Source organism: Dama dama, chromosome 13 (genome assembly GCF_033118175.1).
Source record: "Dama dama isolate Ldn47 chromosome 13, ASM3311817v1, whole genome shotgun sequence".
NCBI classification, from domain to species: domain Eukaryota; kingdom Metazoa; phylum Chordata; class Mammalia; order Artiodactyla; family Cervidae; genus Dama; species Dama dama.
In genome coordinates this window covers 74,737,605-74,760,469 of record NC_083693.1, presented here as the reverse complement: position 1 = coordinate 74,760,469, position 22,865 = coordinate 74,737,605, and the positions used below count along the sequence as shown (strand labels likewise).

General features: G+C 39.9%; 1 protein-coding gene across 7 annotated transcripts in view; it reads right to left on the bottom strand.

The window, feature by feature from the left end:
- The window catches only part of MARK3 (microtubule affinity regulating kinase 3), a 103,393-nt gene that overhangs the window by 66,786 nt on the left and 13,742 nt on the right, over positions 1-22,865 (bottom strand). For all 7 annotated transcript variants that reach the window (XM_061159501.1, XM_061159498.1, XM_061159495.1 and 4 more), the window contains exon 2: positions 13,998-14,189. In XM_061159501.1, coding sequence (XP_061015484.1) covers positions 13,998-14,189 — 192 coding nt within the window. The remainder of the gene's footprint in view (positions 1-13,997; positions 14,190-22,865) is intronic.

Sequence of the window (22,865 nt, the reverse complement as noted above, 5' to 3'; positions counted from 1 at the left end):
AAACTTAAAACTCAACTAGTTACAATTATTTAACATTTTATAAATATTTTATAATTGACAAGAGGGGCTTCATACAAATATGGGTACAACATTTTACATTTAAACAGACAAGGGGGAAAAAAACTCCCAGAAACCACGCCACAAGGGGAGAGATTATATAATGAAAATATTATTCATCATTTTTATCTCATTTGGGATCCAAATCAAATTCCAGCTGAGCTATTTCAAACCCTAAAACATGATACCATTAAAGTGCTGCACTCAATATGCCAGCACATTTGGAAAACTCAGCAGTGGCCATGGGACTAGAAAAGGTCAGTTTTCATTCCAATCCAAAAGAAAGGCAATGCAAAGAATGTTCAAACTGCCACACAGCTGCACTCATCTCACATGCTAGCAAAGTAATGCTCAAAATTGTCCAAGTGAGGCTTCAACAGTATGTGAACCAAGAACTTTCAGATGTTCAAGGTGGATTTAGAAAAGGCAGAGGAACCAGAGATTAAATTGCCAACATCCGTTGGCTCACAGAAAAAGCAAGAGAGTTCCAGAAAAACATCTACTTCTGCTTTACTGACTACACCAAAGCCTTTTACTGTGGATCCCAACAAACTGGAAAATTCTTAAAGAGATGGGAAAACCAGACCATGTCACCTGCCTCCTGAGGAACCTGTATGCAAGTCAAGAGGCAACAGAATGGAACATGGAACAATAAACTGGTTCAAATTTGGGAAAGGATTATGTCCAACCTATATACTGTCACCCTGCTTATTTAACTTATATGCAGAGTACACCATGCAAAATGCTGGGATGGCTCAATCACAAGCTGGAATCAAGACTGCCAGAAGTATCAACAACCTCAGAAATGCAAATGATACCATTCTAATGGCAGAAAGTGAAGAGGAGCCTCCTGATGAAGATGAAAGAGGAGAGTGAAAAATCTGGCTTAAAACTCAATATTCGAAAAGCTAAGATCATGGCATCACTTCATTACCAACAGATGGGAAAAGTAGAAACAGTGACAGATTTTCTTTTCCTGGGCTCTAAAATCATTGTGGATGGTGACTGCAGTCATGAAACTAAAAGACGCTTGCTCCCTGGAAAAAAAGCAATGACAAACCTGGACAGCATTTTAAAAAGTAGAGACATCACTTTACCAACAAAAGTCCATATCGTCAAAACTGTGGTTTTCCAGCAGTCATGGAGGGACGTGAGAACTGGACCATAAAGAGGGCTCAGCGCCAAAGACCTGGTGCTCTCGAACTATGGTGCTGGAGAAGACTCTTGAGAGTTTCTTGAACAGCAAAGAGATCAAACCAGTCAATCCTACAGGAAATCAACCCTGAATATTCATTGGAACAACGGATGCTGAAGCTCCAATACTTTGCCCACCTGATGCAAAGAACTGACTCATTCCAAAAGAACCTCATATTGGCAAAGACTGAGGAGGGCAGGATGAGAAGTGGGTGGCAGAGGATGAAATGGTTAGATGGCATCGCGGACTCTATAGACATGAGTTGAGCTAAATCCGGGTGACAGTGAAGGACATGGAAGCCTGGCAAGCTCAAGTCCATGGGATCGCAAAGAGTTAGACATGACTTAGTGACTGAGCAACAATGGATATCCAAAACTAGGGACTACAGACAGCAAGAAGGGGGGGTGGGGTGACGACAGGGGACAGAAGGGGACACAGGCGAATAGAGTCTGTACCATGAACCAGGGAACATACATAATTAACCTAGCTTTACACCTGAGGTCCAGAACAACAAATGATCTCACCCCAAACCAACAAGGCTGTGTTCCTACCACGTGTCCCTCAGAACAAAGAATGAAAGATTCTTTGTCAGCAGTTCTTGCACTTTTTGATCCCTTTTATATTCTTAAAGATTATGCTGAACCAAATACAGGTTGTATCTATCAATATTTGGGCTTCCTCGCTGGCTCAGCAGTAAAGAATCCTGCAATGCAGGAGCCGCAGGAGATGTGTGTTCGATCCCTGGATCAGGAAGATCCCCTGGAGAAAGAATTGGCAATCCACTCCAGTATTCTTGCTTGGGAAATTCCATGGACAGAGGAGCCTGGTGGGCTACAGTCCATGGGGTAGCAAAGAGTCGGACACAACTTAGCAACTAAACAACATCAACAGCAAAAAGACAAATACTGTATACTTTCACTCATATGAGGTTCCTAGAATATTCAAAAGCATAGAGATAGAAAGCAGAACATTGGTTGCCAGGGGCTGGGGAGAAGAGGGAATGGCGAATTAAATGGATATAGCTTCAGTTTCACAAGATAAAGAGTTCAGGAGATGAATGGTGGTGATGGCTGCACAACATTATGGATGTATTTAATACGACTGAAATACACATTTTAAAATAGTTAATACATTTTATACTATGTGCACGTTATCACAATAAAAAACTGAAAAAGTCTACTGCATGTTAATATAAATAACATTTTACCAAAATTCTCACATGTCCTCCTGTAGTCAATCGGTTATTATATCACATGTCACACCGCTTCTGGAAAATTCTACTTTACACTTGTGGAAAAGAATGAAAGAAGCAAATAATGTCTTAACGGTATTACCAAAACAGTTTTGATTTTGCAGACCCCCATTAAAAGGATCTCAGAACACCTACAGGGGTCCACATTCCTACTTCAAAAAACCCTGTACTACTCAAATTAATGCTTTTTAAAAAAACTGCTTAACTTGGTTTAAAGCCTTCATTTGCCCATATATTTGATTACTTGCTAGGAATCTGTTTGCCTCCTAATGAGCTAAAGAAAGGCATCCAGTGAGTCTGACCCTGGAGTGGAAGAAACCCATCACCCCTTTACCCCTGCCTGGGAGGAAAAAAAATCAGAATTGGTGGAGGAGGGGAGAGTTAATGAGTGCACACGACTGGAAAAGCAAAGCCAAAATTCTAATTTTGTATTTGGAAAATTTAAGTCTTGATGGAAGCTACTTGATGGAAACTAAATAAAGCAAAAGGAAATACTGGCTTCTGACGTATGCAAACGATGACCACCTTGAGTGTACCTCAGCTGGGGAAAGAACATCCTATTATAGCCCCAGCACACAACCTGTACACAGGAAGCAGTCAATGCTTACTGTGGTGACCCGGGGCCTTGAACACTCGCATCAGTAACCACAGACACATCACAGATGGAGACAGAACAGTGAAGAACAGGGTTTCTGATATTTTAGCAAACATCAGTGTGGTTTTAAAATTACATTATTTTAAAGTCAAGGCACTTCCTCAACAGTCCAGTGGCTAAGACTCTGCACTTCCACTGCAGGGGCATGGGTTCGATTCCTGGTAGGGGAAATAACATCCCACATGCCATGTGGCGTGGCCAAAAAACCCCACAAACTTTACTTTCATAAGTAATTTTATGTGGTATACTTGGATCTGCCCATTCCCAAAGAAACCCCTTCAATAACACTGTTCTGGCCGCAATCCTGCTTTCTTCCTTCTTCTCAGGTCCAAATCCACCATAAATGCTGTCTTTCCAGTTCAATTTCTATTCTCCTCAGAGGCCCCTTGTTTCTCATTTCTTCTGCCTCTGCTCAGTATCTACCTTCTAGAGATTCCATTCTGATTCTGTTAGTATACATTTTCAAGTACTGTTGTTCAAATGGGAGAAGGAAATGGCAAACCACTCCAGTATTCTTGCCTGGAGACTCCCCTGGACAGAGGAGCCTGGTGGGCTGCTGTCCATAGTGTCACACAGAGTTGGACACGACTGAAGCGACTTAGCAGCAGCAGCTGTTCAAATAGTATCTAAAGCAAAAACAGTTCAAAATACATTGCATTCAGCTAAATCTCACTGTGGAAGAGAGGCTCTATCAAAAGCAAGTGTCCTCATTTAACACGATGTATGTATGTGTGGCAATGAAAGCTGAAGGGGAAGCTCCTAATCCCTTCTTCCTTCCAGTTCCCTGCTGGGATGACTCAACTACCAAAATAACTTAGGCCCAGAGCTGGAGCCAGGAGAAGAGCTCCGACCTCGAGGCAACTGTGGGGCATCACTAGGCACCTGAGAAAGATGCGGACCCAACAGACCACTCAGTCATTCCCGAGGTTGTAGAGGGTGTGTGTGTACGGGTGTGCTTGCAGGTGAGCGCACGCCTGCACAACAAAAGCCACGGGGGTTCACTAGGCAAGGAAACAGAAGTGTCCCTGCCACTTGTTTAAAGTTCCGGGAAATTCCATGTGTTCCCCTGATGCCTGAAGCAAAGTGGAAAATTACAAAATAGGAAAAAAAGAGAGCTCACATGTAAGAAAGGCTTCCCTCAACATTCCTCAAATCAAGAGAGTCCAACAAACCTGTGGCAAACACCCACTGGAGAATAATCCTTATCTTCCAGTTCCTGTCAATTAACTACTGACCAAAAGAGCCTTATACCCTGCTCCCGACGGGCGTTAAAGCATTACAACTACTAGAAGAGCAGGGGAAAAAAGACTCCCAAGTCCTTTAAAAGAACACAGCAATCCAGAAGAATGGCATATTAGTCAGCTCAGGCTGTCACAGCAAAAATACCACAGACAGGGTGGCTTAAAGAGCAGAAATTTATTTTCTCACAGTTTGGGAAGCTGGATGTCAGAGATCGGGGTGCCAGCACAGGCAGATCCTCTTGGCGAGCATGTGCTCACCTTCTCACTGTGTCCTTACAAGGCGGAAAAAGCAAGCAAGCTCTCTGGTGTCTCTTATAAGCACACTAATCCTATCAGATCAGGTGCCTACCCTTATGACCTAATTTAATCTAATTATTTCCACAAAGGCTCTATCTCCAAACAAGCTTTTACATCTGAATTCTGGGGGACTCAATTCAGTCCACAGCAATGGAGAACAAGCCTATCAACTCCAAAGTAAACCCTAACAGCACACAACACAATGAGTGAATGTCACGAGCACAAGGCAGGGTAAAAGACGCACACAAATTAATAAACACTGTACGACCCATAGTTTTAAGAGGAAAACAACAGAATAATCTGTGGGGTTTTAGAAGTCATTATAGTGGTTATCTCAGGGGGAAGAAAGTGAAATGATTAGAAGGAGGTGGAAGGGAGACTTCTGGGGTTCTGATCATGGTGTATTTTTGCTCTGGGTCATGGTTTTACAAACACTTAATTTTTTTCTGGATGTGTGCACTATATTTTTTTTTTTTTAATTTTTTTTTTTTACTATATTTCAATATGGAGTTAATTTTTTTAAAGTCAGTGATGACTAAAAAACTACAGTTGAAAAGTCAATAGTTAATGATGCCTAAAATTGAAAAATAATTAAGAATAAAACCTAAAGATCAGTTTAAAAGGCTGAAAGTGGCCATCTTAGAGGAGATTAGGGAATTGGGGCAGGGCCAAGGAACATTAAAAAAAAAAAACAAGCACTGATTCTTTAAACTGTATAATATATAATTAACTTGAATAAAAATAACTAAAGGGCTTCCCTGATAGCTCAGTTGGTAAAGAATCCACCTGCAAGCAGGAGACCCCCGTTTGATTAAAAGACTCTTTCGTACCCATAGTGAGTACTTTCAGTTAAAGATGGCGCACTAATCATGTGCATTCTCTCTTCTCCCATCTGACAGTCCAATTAAACAATAAAAACAAAACGATTAAAAAAAAAAAAAAAAGCAAAGAGAATGGGAGAAGTAGCAGCAGCAAACAAGAGACCTGAAGCAATTTCTGGGAGACAGAAATCAAGAGGCACACACAGCAGGGCACACACAAGCCTAGAGTGTGCTCAAGGAAAGATACAACCCAGGAAAAACTTCATTGACGAGAGAAAACAAAGCAATGCTGTGTAAATGAAGGTCCCAATGAAAGGCCAACTTTCATCCCAGCCACCATGAAGCTAAGCCAGCCAAGTCCACACACCTCATGTAAAGAGCTCTCAGTGTGCTTCTGATTCCTCCACTCTTGAAAATGTTTTCAAGACTAAGACACTTGAGTTCAGTTCAGTCACATCCGACTCTTTGCGACCCCATGGAACTGCAGCACACCAGGCCTCCCTGTCCATCACCAACTCCTGGAGTTTACTCAAACTCATGTCCATGGAGTCGGTGATGCCATCCAACCATCTCATCCTGTTGTCCCCTTCTCCTCCTGCCTTCAATTTTTCCTAATATTCCTTTCCATGGATCTGCTGTCACAAGAAAACATCGGTAACAATTAAGCCTCCTCTTATTTCAAAAAAAAGACAGCTGATTCACATTATTCATGGTAATTCCATTCTATAAATTCACTGTAAACACTGAATTAGTGGATACTGAACCACTGTTTCTAGGAGAAAAGAGGTTCCTGTGAGCCCCTGGTCATAACATTTTCATCAACTGACCCATACATAACCTTGTTTTATGTTTCTGCTTAAGGACATCTCATTTACTGTATGTTATTGATTTATTAACACTGAATAGCACTAGCTAACTCATGCCTGAATGAAGCTTATCTAACAAATATATTTTCTCTATAAGGCACTCACAGCCTCTGCCCTTAGAAACATTGGCTAGTTACCTCAGCCCTACAGGTGGGGGTCATTTTAAATAGCAAAATCACCATCAAAATGCACAAAAAATGTGGAAAATATGGACTAAATAACCACAAAACAGGCATTTGTTTATAGTATGAAAGCTGAAAGAAGGCCAAGTGTTACCTGTTGGACCTCAGCAGAGGAAACACACATAAAGCAATTCAAACTTTTCACTGCTCTATGCATGGCCAAAAAAGACTGCAAAAGCACTGCTGGTATTGATTTAGGGATTGCAAACAAATTTTGGAGAGTATGTACATTTGCAAATATGGAATTTGCAAATAATGAGATTGACTAGTGGGTCTATGCTGAAGATGGACAGTGGTGATGGTTGCAAACAATATAAATGTACTTAATGCCACTGAGCTGCATACTTAAAAATGGCTAAAATGCTAAGTTTTATGTCATGTATATTTTATCACAATAAAAAAGTGTCACAATTATGTAATTAAGTGCTTTTTAATTTGTAGGAACTAGGTTTATGTGAAGTTTTTTTCTTTCTCTGCACATTAAATATTCCATAATAAACCACTATCATCTTTATGCTTTTTAGTTATATTAGACTACTAATGCTATCTTTTACCATTCTGCTCGCTTATCTCCAAATCTGCTACTATTATTTCCAATAAAAGCAAACTGTTCAAAATATTCTTTTTGTGTGTCAACAGCTGTTTTGAAGAAACATTCTATTAATCACTGCCCCCATCCCAGTAACAACTACTTACTGAGTTTTAACAGAGCAGCAAAGGGTAATACCTGGAACCACCTGAGACAGATAATGAAGTCCTCCTTTCTTTGTTTGCTGCTTATCTGAGTGTGGCCAGATTTTCTTCATGCACTTCAACCAGAACCACATACCAAAATTGTCTGAATGCAGAAGAGACATAAAAATATAGCTGCTGCTGCTGCTAAGTCACTTCAGTCGTGTCCGACTCTGTGCAACCGCATAGACGGTAGCCCCCGTCCCTGGGATTCTCCAGGCAAGAATACTGGAATGGTTTGCCATTTCCTTCCCCAATGCATGAAAGTAAAAAGTGAAAGTGAAGTAGTTCAGTCGTGTCCGACTCCTAGCGACCCCATGGACTGCAGCCTACCAGGCTCCTCCGTCCATGGGATTTTCCAGGCAAGAGTACTGGAGTGAAAAAATACAGCTACCTTCTATTAAATGAGATATTAAAGTGAACTGCAAAAAATGAAAACTAAAAGAATGACTATAATATAAAACTATAAGAATGACTATAATGTCATTCTTCTTTGTAATTTGTTTTGGAAAATAAGTCATTTTACATAAAAATATGTTGTTTATATGAACAAGTAAAAGGTCTATTATTTTTAATAAATTAATATATATTTAAAGTTTCTTATGTTAACTTCTAAAACAGTAAACAGCAACAAATGTAACTCATATAAACAAAAACTTGTTTTGAGTCCTCAATTTAAAAAGTTTAATGGAATTGTGAGATTAAAAAATTTGAAAACTACTATTCAAATCAATGAAACTGCATATAACGACTGAAACCTACAATTTATGATTATGCACATTGGGGAAAATTGTTAAGGATAAAATTCTGAAGGGAAAAAAATCAGCATACAAAATCAGGGCCAAAAGTATGTTGAAAAATAGGCCGAGGACAAATGAGGTTCAAGACTGCAATCTTTTTTCCTCTCGCTCCTCTCTGGTTCCTCCTCTAGTGTAGGAGAGAGGACACAGGCTGACAGTAAAAGCATACAATCACATAAGTGCAGTAACAACTTGAGAAGACAACAGTGGGAAATATATTTCAGTAACTTTCTGAAGGAGAGAGGGTGGAGGAACACTATAACCAGAAACAATGTGATTCCCACCACAGCTTGGAATGGAGGTTCCAGGTGACAGGAGCTGCTGGGCTAATTTCAAAGTCAAAAGTCTGCATAAAGAATGCTGCTGCTCCTCAGCCCAACCGATTCCAGAAAAGAGGCTCTGGACTGAGTCACAGCCAGGAGAGGGCAAGAGTGAGGCCTGGAGAGGAAAAGGGGGATCGGGTGTCAGACTGCCACTGAGGAGGGGCCAGACCACTGAGCCTCCCAAGCGGAGCAGAGGGTCCTTAATCGAGAGAACAGAAGGGTCCCAGAGAAGAGATGGCAGAGACACCTGGGTCCTCCAACAACAGCACTGGACAACTCCCGAATGAAAGTGGTCAAACATATTCTATGCTTGGGAACCCAGCTTCGGATCAGCTTCTTAAGGTTCCACCTAAGACAGACAGACAACCAAGACTTACCAGATTCCAAATGAAGTCTCTTAAGAAAGACACCCAGAAAGAATCCCAGCAAAAAGAGAAACAATGTAGGGAACAAGAGCAACAAAAATAATAATGCTTTATACCATCCTCAGGGATTTAACAGAAGAAACAGTACTGATACCAGAACTGGACACTATAAAGACAAATAACCAGAGAACAAGAGCGAGCTGGGGGGAGGAGGAGGACACCCACAGGAACTCATACCCATTTCAGAGAAAGACTGGAAGATGCAGACATCTCCCAGAAAGCAAAACAGAAACAGATAGAAAACAAACACAAAAACTTTAAAAAATCAAGGCTCTTGAGAATTCATTGGTGGTCCAGTAGTTAGGTCTCAGCACTTTCACTGCCAGGGCCCAGGTTCAATCCCTGGTCACAGAACTAAGATCCTACAAGCCGTATGGCACAATAAAAAATCATATAAATCAAGGCCCTTTTCAAGGCTTCCAATCTCTGATTAATTAGAACTCCAAGGAATTCCCTGGTAGTCCAGTGGTTAGGAATCCACACTTTCACTGCAGGGGGGTACTAGTTCAACCCCTGGTCAGGGAACTAAAGACCCCATGAACTGCAGCACGCCAGGCTCCCTTGTCCTCCACCATCTCCCAGACTTGCTCAAACTCATGTCCATTGAGTTGGCGATGCCATCCAACCATCTCATTCTCTGTAATCCCCTTCTCCTCCTGTCTTCAATCTTTTCCCAGCATCGGGGTCTTTTCTAATAAGTCAGCTCTTTGCATCAGGTGGCCAAAGTATTGGAGCTTCAGCATCAGTCTTTCCAAAGAATATTCAAGATTGATTTCCTTTAGGATTGACTGGTTTGATGTCTCTTAACATACCATATAATAACTCTTTATCATCTACTGACTGAATGAATTAAGTCTATGAATTACCAAAATCACCTCCTGGAGCACTCCGGGTTTTCTTTAGAGGTCTTAGTACCTCAATAGGAAAGACACATCACCTTTCCATAAAAGGGCAAGAGAATGCTGATGGAAAAACTTTCATTTTCAATGGGCTGACCGGACAACAGTACCAAGTGATAAAAATACAATAACTACAGTTTTTAGGTTTCTTTTGATCTATGAGGAATATTATAATAAACCTGTAATATAATATATACTATAATAAACCTATAATAAAATCAACTGTCTAAAAAAACCAGTTTTTTACCATATGACCCAGCAATCCCACTCCTGGATTAATTATCCTAAAGAAATTAACATTTATGCTCACATAAAGACCTGTACAAGGAATTCTTTGGTGGGCCAGTGGTTAAGACTCCATCACATTCCCAATGCAGGGTGCAGATTCAATCCCTAGTGGGGAACTAAGATCCCTTATGCCACATGGTGTGCTACCCCCCCCCCACCCCCGCCAAAAAAAGTGGAATGAAATAAAAATTCATCTGATAGAGTAAATGGTGAGAAGATCAATGAAACTCTTAAGAAATAAGAATAATCAGCAGGGGACTTTAACCTACTCCAACAAATCAATCAAAAGCTGCAATAATAAGAACACCATGACTGGGTATAAAGCTAAATGAATTAAATCAGAGAAACAGAAGGGAATTTAACAATCGGGGGAAAGAACTGATGACCCTGGGAAAATAGTAATGCACATAAATAGGGGAGAAAAAGTTAAGACTCTAAACCTCACACTAATCCTCCAAAATACACAGAAAGTCACAACTAAACATTCAAATACCAGTCACAGCAGTATTTAAAGAAAAAAGCAGAATGTTTACAATCTGGGAAAAAAGTAAACTGTTCTCACCAAGACATGAAACCCAGACAGATCAGACCAATGTCTAAAAACACATAAAAGGTTTACATCACTAAGATTAAAAGAGAAAAGAAACACAGATAAAGTATATACAGCAGGAAGCTTATTTTAAAAAGAAAATATAAATAACACCAAGATATGAAAATATCATCAATCTAAGTAGCTATCATGAAAAAGCAATCTCTTTTAAAAAATATCATTTTTTTATCTGATAGACAAAAATTATCTATAGTGTTACCAAGGGTGTAGAAAAATAGGCACTCTCATTCATTTTGGTAGGCTAATAAAACAGTACACATTCTCTCAAAACCAATTTAGCAGTACCTATTACAGTATTAAAATGCAGAAACATCACTTTGCTAACAAAAGGTCCATATAGTTAAAGCTGATTTTTCCCGTAGTCATGTACAGATGTGAGAGCTGGACCATAAAGGCTGCGCGCCAAAGAATCGATGCTTCTGAACTGTGGTGTTGGAGAAGACTCTTGAGAGTCCCTTGGACTTCAAGGAGACAAATCAATCACTCCTAAAAGAAATCAACCCTGAATATTCATTAACTGATGAATGATAGTGATGGTGAAGCTTCAATACTTTGGCCACTTGATGCCAAGAGCTGACTCACTGGAAAAGACCGTGATGCTGGCAAAGACTGAAGGCAAAAGGAGAAGGAGGTGGCAGAGGATAAGACGGTTAGACAGCACCACTAATTCAATGGACATGAACCTGAGCAAACTGTGAGTCAGTGGAGGACAGAGAAGCCTGGCATGCTGCAGTCCATGGGGCTGCAAAGAGTCAGACACGACTTACCGCCTGAACAGCAACAAACTACAGTCTCACATTCCCTCTGACCCAGGATTTCCAGACATCTAGGAATTTATCCTACAGAAACACTCTTAATAAAGGACAGAAAGTTATGTGTAAGGACATTTAGTGCAGATGTTTGTAATAGCAAAGAAATCAGAAGCCACTCAAGGCCCATCAATACAGGTAAACCATGGCGCCAGCACACACCAGAAGAGGCAACATCCCATTAAACAGAGTGCGTCAGATCTAGAAGCACCAACATCCAGACATGACCAAGACGTGATCGACCACTTGCTAGGGAAAACTACCATTATGTCCTTTCTTGTTAAAATAAACAAAAAGTTACTGTGTATATAAAAAACTGTGGTAATGTATACCAAACTGCTGAAAGTGATCCTCTGGGAGAAAGTTTCAGGAATTTTATTTTCTACATAATGAATTTCTATAACGTTTATATTTTACATGATTCTGGGTAAGACCTACAATATGGGGGGAAAAAAGTAAAATCAATTTTTTCAGACCTCAAAAAAAAAGTGTTTTAAGTTAGCCACTATCTAGTCAAATTCAAGCATTTCTGGAGAGAACATACTAGATGTAAACATCGTAAGTCTAACTGCAGCACACATATGTTATGTTAAAGGGGAAAAGATCTATCTGTCTCACTCCTCTTTTAACCCACCATCTCTATCTATATAAGGAAACTGGCCAAGTAACCACCTAAAACTGGTTGGGGTAAATAAAACTCAGAGGTTCTGTTCCTTATTTCAAAAGGTTTGGATCTAGGGCAGCAAACAAAGCTCCATCAACTCATGCTATTTACTGATTCCAAAAGCAGTCCCGGCATCCCTACGGAGTCTTAACCAGGGAACTGTCACTAAAATTGAGATGAAACGTGAAGAGGCAAATTTTCAGTTACAGTCTTTACTTAAGACTCCCGTTAGAATAGACCAATGATGCACAACCTTCTTCAGGTCTCAGAACACAGAGGAAGTTAGAATATTTGTAGGGCAAATTGTAGCAAACCCAGGGTGGGTCCCGCTCCAGAAGGCCCTTGCACAGTGGACTGCAGGCCTCAGGACATCTTAACACTGCCTTGGCACACGTATCAGGAGCCTCTGCCACACGGGAATCATTTCTTTACAGTTTCCTTCAAAAGTAACATTAAGTTCATTCAGTAAATATTTATTAAGTACAGGGGGAGAATGGATACATGGATATGTATGGCTGAGTCCCTTCGCTGTCCACCTGAAACTATCACAACACTACTTGTTAATCGCCTATATACCAATACAAAATAAAGTTTTTTAAAAAAATTTACTAAGGCTTCCCTGGTGGCTCAGTGGTAAAGAATCCATCTGTCAATGCAGGTGATGCAGGTTTGATCCCTGGTCTGGGAAGATTCCCTGGAGAAGGAAAAAGCAATCCACTCCAGGAAAACCCACTGCCTGGAAAACCCCATGGACAGAGGAGCCTGGGCGTTACAGTCCATGGAGTCAAAAGAGTCAGACACAACGAGTACCTAATATGTGCCAAATATGGTTGTGCTGACATCTTCCCTATAGATTAGAGCGGAAAGACAGATAAATAAGCAATTTGCAACATAACTGTAATTATAATAGTAAAACATATTACTTACATAACCGTAATGGTAAATGCTATCTAGGGGGAAAGTATCATGATTTTTATCATGAGTGCCATGCCCGGGGAAAGGGAGTCTGTCAATCACTACTTTCCCCAAGAAGTGATTCCAATACAAAAGGGTGAAGTGTATTTTAGGCAAGAAACAGCAGGTACAAAGATCCAAATCCAAGAAACTATGTAAAAAAAAAAAAAAAAGCAGAACAGGGACTTTCCTGGTGGTCCAGTGGTTAAGAATCCACTGCTCAATGCAGAGGTCACAAGTTTGATTGCTGGTTGGGAAACTAGGACCCCATGTGCCACAGAGCAACTCAGCCTCTGCGCCACAGCTGAAGAGCCTGCACGCCAGCAAACGGCCTGCGCCTCCACCAAGACCCAGTGCAGCCAGAACCCAGACACCAAAACAGCTCTGTGCTGCCCAAAGCCAATGTGAGGAGGGGCTTAATTCAGGAGCAGTTTAATGGAAGTGTTTTTGATAAACATGGAATGTGGTTGAGCACAAAGCAAATATAACAAAAATTAGGAAAGCATGTGCCTTTCTACATAATAACCTATCAAACATAAGCTATGAGATAAATGTTTGGGGAGATGAAGAAGCTTCTTGAAGATAAATTTATAAAAACAGTCAACACTTGATTTTTGCAAGTACCATGAGCTTGTAATGAAGTTAAACATTTTTACTGTGGTGGTAGACATTTACCACTGAAAAAGAATGCTACCTCTTTATAAAGGCAAAGATCATTCAAACACTCAATATGTAATCTTTACAACAGGTAAAGAAATGAGAAAGGAAAAGAACTCCCAGGATAATTAATATATAAGCTTCCTATTCTTAAAAAATGTTTAATTAGCTTACAGAAAGCCCAAATATATACACTGTGTCCCTCTTTCTCTCACATGGAAATAAACAGAAAAGTGTATCAACAGAAATCAAACATAATTTGTTACTTACCTCTCTGCCTGTAAGGATGTGTCTTGCCAACTTCACTTTTGCAAAATTCCCCTTGCCGATAGTTTTTAACAGCCTGTAGTTTCCAATGTGAGGCTGTTCATCTGCACAGGAAGCTATAGAGTTTCTACACCGTGCTCCAGAGCGCCCAGAGCGAGAGGTAACTTCTTGCCGCCCATCTCCATGTGATGTGTGCTACAATAAAACAGACAACAAAGGGTAGGAAATTAGGAACCCACAGTAGTTGACAAGGTTTAAGAGTCTCTAGTTGAAGGAACAAAACATCACTGCTTTAATTTTAATCCCAATACATATGGCACTTTATGGGGACTTGCCCACGTGATACAAAGTGAAGAAGCGAAGTTGCTCAGTTGTGTCCGACTCTTTGCGACCCCATGGACTGTAGCCCCTCAGGCTTCTCAGTCCATGGCATTTTCCAGGTAAGAATACTGGAGTGGGTTGCCATTTCCTTCTCCAGGGGATCTTCCCCACCCAGGGATATAACCCGGGTCTCCCACATTGTAGGCAGACGCTTTACCGTCTGAGCTACCAGGGAAGCCCCCACGTGATATAAACTCATGAGGAAAATAAAATGTTGAGAAGAGAAATACCAGTCTTGAGCTTCAACTGGGTGTTCAGATAGATGAGATTATTTTCTGTATGTGGCTATACCATAAAATAGGAGAAAGAAGACTGCCTTACAGCCATAAAGAACTTAACTTTCCCACATGCTATTAAATATACCAGCACATATTTTACTTAACACACCTTATGATACAGGTAGAACAGGTAACATCACCATTCACCAGATGAGGATATCTTGAGATTTATTCACCACCAAATCACTAGTGAGAAATCCAAAGAGAATATGGATTCCCAACTTCTTTCTAAACTATGCTGCTAACAATGATTTTTAAGACGTGTGCCAGACTCTAAAGCCCTTGATAAACATTTGTTGAACAGATGAATACAGTACTCAACATACTCCAAAAAGGTAAAACAAATCATAAACGCCTTTAACCACATTAAATAGAAAGGTGCTTGAGTTACAAATGCCTGATGAGGACAGCTCTGCATGCAAAAGCGACCAGCTGCCTAGTGCGTCCTCTCTCCCCACACACGCTCAAAGGCTGCCACACCTCACTGCCTACCTCTCATGACCACTAACAGCTTCCTCTCCCTCTCAGGACACTTTAAAGCACCTTCATTCCTTTCTCCTTTCTAGCTTTTTGTCCAGGAAAACGTCCCTTGTTTCTCATGTTCTCTCTCTACCTGTAGGTCAAAACAAGCCTGATTCTAGGTGATAAACATAAGAAACTACACTTGGTAACACATTCTTATCAAGGAAAAATGAAAAAAAAAAAAAAACACAAAACAAAAACATACCTATATTTTACAGTGAAAGCTTAAGAATTTGTGCCATCAACCTCTGAATTCCACAAAAGATATCCTTTTCAGAATGTCCACGTTAATTTCCATCTACATTTTTATATTCCTCTAAGTAAATCTTTGTCCCTTCTGTACCAAGTTTTGAGATAGGTTTTCTTCTATTTTAAGTTAAAAAGACTTTTACAAACTGGTTGCAAATCTAAACAACTTTATTCCTGTAGCAAAAAGATTCTAATTTTCAAATGAGAATTTTGGGAAAATAGCCCATTACAAACAAGGAATAGCAAGGAGAGGTAAGACCTTCAATGAACAATGCAAAGTCGTAGTGGAAAACAATGGAATGGGAAAGACTAGCGATCTCTTCAAGAAAACTGGACATATCAAGGGGACATTTCATGCAAGGATGGGCACGATAAAGGACAGAATGGCAAGGACCTAACAGAAGCAGGAGACTTAGAAGAGATGGCAAGAATACCCAGAACTGTACAAAAAAGGTCTTAATGACCAGGCTAACCATGATGGTGTGATCACTCACCTAGAGCCAGACATCCTGGAGTGTGAAGTTAAATGGGCCTCAGGAAGCACTACGACAAACAAAGCCAGTGGAGGTGATGGAATTCTAGCTGAGCTACTGAAAGATCCTCAAAGATGATGCTGTTAAAGTGCTGCACTCAATACGCTGGCAAATTTGAAAAACCCAGCAGTGGCCACAGGACTGGAAAAGGTCAGTTTTCATTCCAATCCCAAAGAAGGGCAGTGCCAAAGAATGTACATTGTGTACAACTGCACTCATTTCACACGCTAGCAAGGTAATGCTCAAAACCCTTCAAGCTAGGCTTCAACAGTATGTAAACCGAGAACTTCCAGGTGTACAAGCTGGATTTAGAAAAGGCAGAGGAACCAGAGATCAAATGCCAGCATCTGCTGGATCACAGAAAAAGCAATGGAATCCCAGAAAAACACCTATTATGCTTCATTGACTAGGCTAAAGCTTCTGACTGTGTGGATCACAATAAACTGTGGAAAATTCTTAAAGAGCTGGGAATACTAGACTACCTTACCTGCCTCCTGAGAAAGCTATCTGTATGCAGATCAAGAAGCAACAGCTATTTAAAACCTTACAGGGAACAACTGACTGGTTCAAAATTGGGAAAGGAATACGACAAGGAGTACGTCAAGGCTATATACTGTCACCCTGCTTATTTAACTTATATGCAGAGTACATCATGCGAAATGCCAGGCTGGATGAATCATAAGTTGGAATCAAGATTGCAGGCAGAAACAACAACAACCTCAGATACGCAGATGATATCACTCTAATGGCAGAAAGCAAGAGGAACTAAAGAGCCTCTTCATTAGGGTGAAAGAGGAGTGAAAAAGCTGGTTTAAAACTCAACATTCAAAATACAAAGATCATGGCATCCAGTCACTTCACGGCAAATAGAAGGGAAAAAAGTGGAAGCAGTAACAGATTTTCTTTCCTGGGCTCCAAAAATCACTGCAGATGGTGACTGCAACCATGAAATTAAAAGACGTCTTCTTCTTGGAAGGAAAGCTATGACAAACCTAGACAGCACATTAAAAAGCAGAGACATCACTTTGCTGACAAAGGTCTGTCTAGTCAAAGCTATGGGTTTTTTTAGAAGGAAATCAACCCTGAATATTCACTGGAAGGACTTGATGCTGAAGCTCCAATGCTTTGGCCACCTGATGTGAAGAGCCGACTCATTGGTAAAAAAAGACCCTGATTCTGGGAAAGATTGAGAGCAGGAGAAGGGGGCAGGAGAGGATGAGATGGTTAGATGGCATCACCGATTCAATGGACATGAGTTTACAGAAAACTCTGGGAGATAGTGAAGGACAGGAAAGCCTGGCATGCTGCAGTCCATGGGGTCACAAAGAGTCAGACACAAGTTAGAGACTGAACAACAACAAAGTACAGTTTTAAGAGAATTTTGGTAAACATGTTCGAGATATGCTTATTTCCAAACTAGACATAAGTTTCATAAAAACAAGGACAGTAATTTCCTATTCCTGTATCTTAGAACAGTAGTTGAAATATGTAACAGGTACTTAAACACTGAAGAGTGAAAAGTGTTAGTTGCTCAATCGTGCCCAACTCTTTGTGACTCCATGGAAAGCAGCCCACCAGGCTTCTCTGTCCATGTGATTTTCCAGGCAAGGATACTGGAGAGGTTTGCCATCTACTTCTGCAGGGGGATCTTCCTGACCCAGGGATCAAACCTGGGTCTCCTGCACTGCAGGCAGATTCTTTACCAACTGAGCCACAGGGAAGCCTTAATAAATATTGGAATGACTAAATAAATGATATCAAAACACTAATCACTGTAGCATTCAGATGGTTAAATTACAAGAAATTTTTATCTTCCAAATTTCTTTCTTCTAATCAAATACTTATTGAATGATAATGTATAATAGATTTTATATAATTATGAGCTGGGCATTGTTCTGAGTGACAGAAACCCAGCAGTACATAAAACAAAGTCCCTGTAACCACGAGGTGTACGTCAAGTGGTTTTACTATTTATGCAATGAAAACAGTTATTAAAATTAAACTACTATTCAAAATTTTGGTTATAAAAGCTTTTTAAATGCAAACATACACTTTTAATTTATATGTTCACAAATTCAACCCTTCATGCATTTATTAGTTTACATAAAATTAATTTTCTGGAGTGCAGCACAGTAGACAAAATATTAACTTTTGCACAAATCAACTGTCTTCTACTACATGTAAAATAGAAATATTAGAAGAACCTTAAAATTCATAAGCATGAAGTTTATACCTTTGCTTACTCTCCAAGCTACTTATAATAAAAAAATAAATCCTGAGACTTCTCAGGCGGTCCAGTGGTTAAGACCCTGCGCTTCCATGGCAGGGGGCCCAGATCCATCCCTGGTCAGAGAACTAAGATCCCACATGCTGTGTGAAGCAAGGCCAAAACATTAAAAAAACAAAACACAAACAACTGCCCCCCCAAACGAACTCCCTGGGACTACATCCACTAGCATGTACCCTACAGGAGAACAGAGATGTGTCTGTTTTGTTCATCATCAGATACTCCCAGGAACGGAACAGCGCCCACTGTGGTGGCCATGCAGTACACTGTTGCTGCACGGACACTGACTGAAGGCAAGGTCCTCTGACCTAATCCATTGCTCCTCGGCTGCTGTGTCAGCCACCATTCTCTAGCGTGAGCCTCCCTCAGTCTGAGTGCCCTTTCTTCCATTCAAACCTAAGAAAATCCTACTCATTCCCGTATGCTTGAGTCATTTGTCACCATCTTTAAGCAATCTTCCCTGACTCTCCCTGCATCCCAGCAGAACTGGCTTTTCTGTGGACTCCCAATGTACTTTGCTTGTATCTACCTCTATCTTGCTACTTTGCTGTAGACACTTACCCACCATGCTACACTCACTTCCTAGAGAGACAAACTCACTCAACTTGAGGTTCCACAGTCATTTGCCCAAGTGTGGCCAATGAGATATGAGTGAAAGTGAACATGCCATTTTCATGCTGAAGTATTTATTGACAGTGCTTGACTCTAGCCCTGTGTTCTTCTGTTCTCCTGAATTTAGAATACTGTCCAAAAAGTGAGGGTCATAGGACCAAATGGCCTGGAAATGAAGATCAGGCTTCATGGAGTCAATGTTAAGCCACTAAGATTTTGGTCATGTATGTTACCACAGCATAACCCAGCCTACGTAATACACCCTCATGCAAATAAATAATAACACAAACCCAAAAAGAAAACTGTATTGTCCCACAAGTGTATAAACTCATATAACAGATTAAAATAGCTGATGTTTGCTAAATTCCAATAGAGTTAAACTCAGAATATTTAGTTTGATAAATTCCTTAAATTTTAAAATCTAAGGTGTTTAACTAAAAAATTCTCAGAACAGAAGCAAATTAAACTGCATTTTTGATTCTACTTGGCTTCCATCTTCCCCATGCATCCATCAGTAGCCCCAAAGAAGAAAAAATTTCCTAGCGTTTTAGCAAATAACTAAATTATTGCACTATTAGCCAATTTATCCAAACATTTTTTTCTCCCTAAGGTGACAACAAAAAGTGACATAATAGTAGCCACTTTTTGTGGAAGCACTAAAAACCCAACAGGCACTCAAAGCTGTTTAATTTAATCTTTATTAAAGTGTAAAAGAGTCCAGATCTTTCTCTCAGGGAATTGAGCTGAACCACTTTATCCACCAAGAAAACTAGAACATGGGCAGTGCTACTAAAAATTATGCAGAATCAAGGCAAAGATAAAAGAGTATTAACAAATTCATAAAGTGTTCATTTTCAAACCAAAGTTTCTGTTTAATGCAAAATATTTAAGCTGCTAGGTAATATTAAGGAATGGAGCAAATACTGTAGGTATCTACTCAACATTCATACCTCCCTTCTTATCTAACAGAAGCCAGACGTGAATTTGGGGAGGAAACACGGCCAGTGAAATTCTTGTTTTCCCAAACTTCCCTGTAGCTGGAGGTAGCACATGGCTTAGTTCTGGTCAGTTCTCATTAGTGAAAGTCTACTGGGTGGTCCTGGAAAAACTTTGTTTCTCAGACAAGTACTCTAATTAATATGGCCTCTTCCTCCCTTCTGCTGCCTTGAATGAAACCACAAGAGCTACAGCTCTGTAAGTCACCCTGTAGCTGCAGGTCTGAAACATGAGAGAGAAGATAAAAATATTTTTAAAAACCACCAACTCCAACAATATTGAATTGCTGAACCAAAGCTAGAGGCTGTCTAGACTTGTTTTGTGAGACAAATAAACCCTTACTTGGTTAAGTCACGGTATAAGTTAGTTACTTTTAGCCAAAGCACTACTAATCTGTCCCAGGTGCCATATCAATATTGAAGAAAGAAGCAATAAAAAGAGTGAATGAGGAATGCACTCCATTTTGTTATACATATTAGTTCTTCTTTAAAAATGTGTCTACATGTAGAAGAGCTATAGAAACTACAAAAAGCTATCACCTCACACCAATCAGAATGGTTATCATCAAAAAACCCCAATGTTCACTGCAGCACAGAAGCCACCTAAATGTCCAACAACAAAACATATATATAAAATGGAATAGTGGGTGTGTGTTCAGTCGCTCAATCTGTCTGACTCTGTGCAACCCCATGGACTGTAGCCCTCCAGGCTCCTCTATCCATGGAATTTTCTAAGCAGGAATACTGAAGTAGTTACTACTAAAAGTCTAGAAAGTTTATTATCTTAGTGACTTAAAAAAAAATTTGAATGAGGTTTAAAACTTTTAATCCAATTCTGAGAATACAAAGAAATACTATGTTGTTAAAAAGAAACAAAACAGGAAATTAACATGGTACTGTATTAACGAAAGTATAGATTTTGTTCAAATTTCACAAAATTTTATGCTAATGTCCATTATTTGTTTTCATACCTTATTCAAGATTCCCTGTTGTACTTAACTGCATCAATCAGTTTCATCTGCATGCAACAAATTCTGGTAAATTCTCTTCTCATATTTATTCTGTTAAAAATATTTTCTAATTTTCCTTGTTATGGCTTCTTAGATATACCCATCATTTAAAAGTGGACATTTAATTTCAAAAAAAACAAAAAAGGATAACCAACAAGGCCTTACTGTGTAGCACAACGGGAACTCTGCTCAATGTGATGTGGCAGCTTAGATGGGAGGGGAGTTTGGGGGGGAAATGGATACATGTATATTAATCGCTGAGTCCTCTGCTGTCCACCCGAAACTATCACAACGTTGTTATCAGCTATACACCGATATAAAATACAAAGAAAAAAAAAAATACTGGAGCAGGTTGCCATTTCCTACTCTATGGAACCCAGGCATCAAACCTGTGTCTCTTGCGTCTCCTGCATTGGCAGGTTGGTTCTTTATCACCACGCCAACTGGGAAGCCCCATAATGCAGTATTACTCAGCCATTAAAAAAAAAAAAAAAAAAAAAGGAATGAAACAATGCCATCTGCACCAGCATGAATGGACCTAGAGACTGTCATACTGAGTGAAGTAGGTCAGACAGAGAATGACACCTATCATGTGTTATCACTTGTATGTGGAATATAAAGAAATGGTACAAATGAACCTATTTATCAAAAAGAAACAGAGTCACACACGTAGAAAACAAACTTATGGTTACAGAGGGAGAAGGTGGGTGGGGGACAAACGGGGAGACTGGGGCTGACATATGCACACGACTGTAGTAGAACAGGTAACTAGTAAGAACCTACAGTACCGCCCAGGAAACTATGCAAAACTCTGTAATCATCTACATGGGAATAAAATCTAAGAAAGAGCGGATGTACGCATAACTGATTCACTCTGCTGGACAGCAGAAACTAACACAACGTTGTAAATCAACTATACTCCAATAAAAATTAATAAAAAAAAAAAAAAGGAAACCTAGAGAAAAAAGAGCCATAGAATATAAATTATTGTGCTTATGATGACACAAATGAGACTATACCTTAGACACATGCACACTAAAAAAATTTTTTAACTATACGATTTTTTAAACTGTATGATTCCAGGTTTGCCCTTGGATCTACCTGCTAAAGCACCAACCTGAAATTTGAGGGGCCTACTTAAGAAATCAGGTTTAAATGTTTACAACAACTTTATGCTGTATCTTAACTTTTCCTGAACAGAGCTTGGCCTCTTCTATAAAATGTGTGTGCCCACACATCCTTTCTAATCCTTAAAATAACAAGCCACCTCGTTAACACATGGGCAGGATTTTCAAAAGTGGGAGGAAAAAATCTACAAAAGTGTGTGTGTGTGGGGGGGGGGGGGGGGTCTACAAAGCCAAACTATGACAGTAAAAACCTGTTCCTCAAGTATTTTGTACTTTAGAGATAGTCACAAAGTCAAAATTTACTTTTGAAAACAACTGAGCAGTTATTTCATTCACTGAAGGAAAAATACCTGTTAAGACTGAATAACCTGTGTTTTAAAAAATTTAGCAAACTGGGAATAGAATAGAACTTTCTCAATTTGACAAAAATCACAGACCAAAAACCCTTTAACAAATATTACGCTAAACAGAGAGACTTTATTTTTTATTTTTTGGCTGCACTGGGTCTTTACTGCTGCGTGTGGGCTATCTCTAACTGCGGAGAGCTGGGGCTACCCTCCAGTCGTGGTGCACGGGCTTCTCACTGCAGTGGCTTCTCTTGTTGCGGAGCACAGACTCTACAGCAGTTGTGGTGCATGGGCTTAGCTGCCCCATGGCATGTGGAGTCTTCCCAGACCAGGGATCAAACCCGTGCCCCCTGCATTGGCAGGCGGATTCTTAACACTGGACCACCAGGGAAGTCCTAAACAGAGAAACTTAGAATCACTTTCTTAAGATCAGAAACAAGACAAAGCTGCCTATTATCACTATCGTTATTTAACAAAAAACTGGAGCTCATGGCTAGGACTTTTAGGAAAAATTTATAAGAATCTTAAAA